Source organism: Lycium ferocissimum, unplaced genomic scaffold (genome assembly GCF_029784015.1).
Source record: "Lycium ferocissimum isolate CSIRO_LF1 unplaced genomic scaffold, AGI_CSIRO_Lferr_CH_V1 ctg14931, whole genome shotgun sequence".
NCBI lineage: Eukaryota > Viridiplantae > Streptophyta > Magnoliopsida > Solanales > Solanaceae > Lycium > Lycium ferocissimum.
In genome coordinates, this window is record NW_026715732.1 from 24,267 (window position 1) to 28,246 (window position 3,980).

General features: G+C 35.8%; 1 protein-coding gene across 1 annotated transcript; it reads right to left on the reverse strand.

Moving 5' to 3' along the window:
• Window positions 1–1,181: 1,181 nt before the first annotated feature.
• LOC132042387 (alcohol dehydrogenase 1) lies at window positions 1,182–3,971 on the reverse strand. Its single transcript, XM_059432935.1, has 9 exons — window positions 3,815–3,971; window positions 3,210–3,346; window positions 2,893–2,939; window positions 2,445–2,770; window positions 2,283–2,365; window positions 2,090–2,165; window positions 1,887–1,948; window positions 1,690–1,785; window positions 1,182–1,607 (listed from the first exon to the last, which is right to left on the reverse strand). The coding sequence occupies exons 1-9, from the start codon at window positions 3,849–3,851 to the stop codon at window positions 1,329–1,331; spliced, it is 1,143 nt and encodes a 380-aa protein (XP_059288918.1). The 5' UTR covers window positions 3,852–3,971; the 3' UTR covers window positions 1,182–1,328.
• Window positions 3,972–3,980: the final 9 nt, after the last annotated feature.

Sequence of the window (3,980 nt, forward strand, 5' to 3'; positions counted from 1 at the left end):
TACAATTAATAATTTAACTTGTATTCACAGGTCGACCATTACACTTACCATAAGGGTAACAAATGTAATTGTGGATAAAGTTATATATGAACTCGAGTTCACCTCTTTTTGAGGATGAGGGATCGGATAACTAGCTACTGGAGTAGCAAATGATATCTAGGGTATTTCGAGTAATAAGATCCTCATGTTTGGTAGTGAAGTCTTTTCGAATTTGATTGATTTCCTACGTGGAGCTCTTGTACATTCTTAATAGGTAAAGCTCTTGATGCTCGCAGGTTGCACGAACTACTTGCCAATAGGAATTATGTGTGTTAGTGACATAATACTGAATTCGGTCTAGCCCATAATGAGTGAAGTGGGAGATATTGGATATTTAAACTAGGTCACGGGACGCTCCATATGGGTTGACCCGACCCGTTTGAAAAGGATAAGGATAGAAGTTATCTCTGAAGAGAAGTTACTGCCAAACGGGGTTAATTTAAGAAATGGGCAAATCAGTTTTCTGCTAATCTCTTGGAACGCTCTTCTTAAGAAAAAGAAAATCAACTCTCTGTTCTTCTTCTTCTTTCAAGAAGAAAACCTTTCTCCGATTTTGCTATGTTAACGTACATTCGAAAGGCATTTAGTTCGTGAAAATTAGCTTCGTTTCCTAGTGAATCGAAGTTCAACTTGGAGTAACTTTTTCGGGGGTGAGTTCAACAATCTTTCGTTGCGCTAGAAAGGTACGCAATGTGGTTCTTGCCTCGTGATTTATTCTTACACATACAATTATTATTTCATGAAACTGAATAGATTGATGTAGGAAGTCTGAAAATTTTCCTTGTAAATATACTTAGCTCCATGTTTACAATACCATTTAATTACTGTCATGAAGCTTCTCCTTTTACAAAAGTTAATGGCAATTGATCGACCATGCTCAATATGAAGCTTCACTATGAAGTTTTAATGGCAAGTCATGGAAACAAATGACTTTGTAGAAAGACTGAAAGCAAGATTCAGCTTCTCTCATGTCTCTTTTTTTTCCCTTCAAAATAACAAAAACTTAATTTCTCTTTTCGGCTGAGGCAGGCGTTACTCCAACTAATATATGGACTGAAAAATATGTGAAATGCCAATGGACAATACTAGATAGTAACATAAAGGAATGAGTACAATTTTTAGAATTAACAGAAATAGCAATGTGAAGGACAAAGCATATCTGTTAGCAAAAAGCAAGAAGAGACATGGATAGAATGTTACAACTCAATCACCAAAACAAACAAAGGAAAATAAGACAATGGACAGAATTTATTGGACATTTCCCAAAGAGTAGTGACTAAGAAGCTCGATTAATCCTCCATGGTGATAATGCAACGGAGGCCTTCTCCCTTCAACATTAAATCAAAAGCCTTGTTGATTTGAGCAAATGGGAGTGTATGGGTGATGAACTTCTCCAATTCAAGTTCCTTATTCATGTATTTCTCAACAACGGAAGGAATATCGGAACGAGGCTTGTAATTTCCAAAGAATGTTCCTTTGAGAGTCCTTTCGTTCAACAAGTTCATAGGGTGTGTCTTGAACACAGCTTCTTTATGGGGTACTCCCACAAGAACAGCCACTCCCCAACCCTGAAATTAATTACCACAAGGTTCGTTAAAATTAATGTAGTAACAAGAACATATACTAAGGTAATTTAATGAAAATACATACATCATGAACACATTCAAATGCTGAAATCATAGCATCAATGTGGCCAGTACATTCCACACTCCTATCGACTCCGCCATCAGTCATCTCAGCAATTACCTAACCAAATAATCAAGATTCCAAGAAAAGATGATCAACTTTAACTCATGGTGGTTGTTTAGAAATTGATCTGTTATGGAATTAAAGAAATATGTGTATACCTCTTGAACTGGTTTACTATAGTCCTTTGGATTCACAAACTCTGTCACACCAAATTTCTTAGCTGTAGAAAAGAGGTAAAATAGATGAATTACTTCGCAACGAGACAAGTAATAAGGAAGGAATTAAATAAGATAATGGATCAAGAATGTTGATGATTCAAGTGAAAAATATTGAGGCACATGTGTAGGCACAACTTAATTACCTTGCTCAAATCTGCTAGCATTTAAATCAACACCAATTATCCTTGAAGCACCAGCAATTCTTGCTCCTTCTGCAGCCTGACCAAATAAGATCATATCATTTGTAAGATTCCTTAAAGTGACATATATATGGGAAATAACAGATCAGAAAATGACAGATCATTGGAAGTTATTTGCAATAAGTACAATACTCACAGCAAGGCCTACAGCCCCCAGTCCAAATATAGCCACACTTGAACCTTTTGTTGGTTTAGCAACATTCAAAGTTGCACCAAGGCCTAGAAAATAAGCATAACAATTAACAACTGAACCCTTTGAAAAAACTACTAACATAATTTATCATCGTTTCGTCTATACCTGTCGAAATACCACAACTAAGGACACAGACCTTGTCAAGAGGAGCAAGGGGGTTAATTTTCGCGACACATCCAACATGAACCACAGTGTACTCACTAAAAGTGGAGGTCCCAACAAAATGGTAAATGGGCTTTCCATTGATGGAAAACCTTGATTGTCCATCATGAATCATAACTCCCCTGTCAGTGTTAATCCTTAAAAGGCTACACATATTGCTTTCTTCCGATTTGCAGTGAGCACAATCTTTACATTCCCCTGTGAACACAGGAAGAACATGGTCTCCTGGTGCAAGTTCTGTTACTCCCTCTCCAACACTCTCTACAATCCTAAATATCCACAAAAGAACAAAAAAAAATTCAAGAAAACAACAAAATTCAGTACCCTTTAGGTTCTTAAGAGAATCAATGATGAATTAAAAATTTATATCAATCAATTTGAAACAACATACCCTGCTGCTTCATGTCCAAGAATTCGAGGAAACACCGGATTTTGGCCCTGAAATTATTAGGAGTTTCAAAACAAAAAAAAAAACAATGTTACACATTTGGTTGGTCGGCAAAAATTAATTACATTCGCTAGCCAATTCAATTATACCAAAATGTACACTATTATGTATCATAAATGTATATTTTATGTATATTACACGTTAATATACAAAAATGTACATTTGCAATATTATTTTGGTAGACGGTTATTTATGTTGATCCACTGTCAGAAATCTGCTTAAATTAAGAATTTTAATATTGTAAGCTTGTTTTTATTTACCTTTGCTTCCCAGAAGTAGACATCAGTATGACAGAGGGAAGTGTAGAGGATCTTAAGACGAACTTCCATTTTTTGTGGAGGTGCTACCTCCACTTCCTCCATCACTAATGGTTTCCCTGGCTCCCATGCCACAGCAGCTATAAGAAAGACATTCATTTCCATTAGTTTTAAATCACCACAAAAATTCTCAAAAAAAAAAAAAAAAAAGGGGGGGGGTTGGTGGGCGGGGGGGTGTTTCAAAAAGGCCCTTTGTTTTAAACCTCCCAAAAAACATAGTCTTTTGTGCATAGTGTTCATGTTAAGTAATTAACTTTCCTTCACAATATACTTAGTAGAGTAACCATATTGTCAATCTTATGTTGCTCGGACTCACTCAATATTGTCTTACCCTGTCGGATTCCCCAAAAACTATATGTATTAATTTAGAGGATCTGACATGCATGCACCCAGCGACGTTTAAAGAATCCTAGCAATATATGGTCAATCTAGGCATACATCATTTATACTGATCGCTAAAATATGAGAACAATCATCTTAAAGAAACCAAGAAACACGAAAGTTTACATTATGTATAAGAAATGGAATCAACTAAACAAATGTTGTACCTTTGCAACGAATGGCATGCCCGACAGTGCTTGACATTTTTTCTTGATTTCTTACTGATCAGTAAAATATAAGAACTTTTTAAAGTATATAGAGAAGAACTTTTGTTGTTTTTGAATACTGTTAATATTTCTTGAGGTGTGACGAGGCAGTGCATTAGCTGGGGGT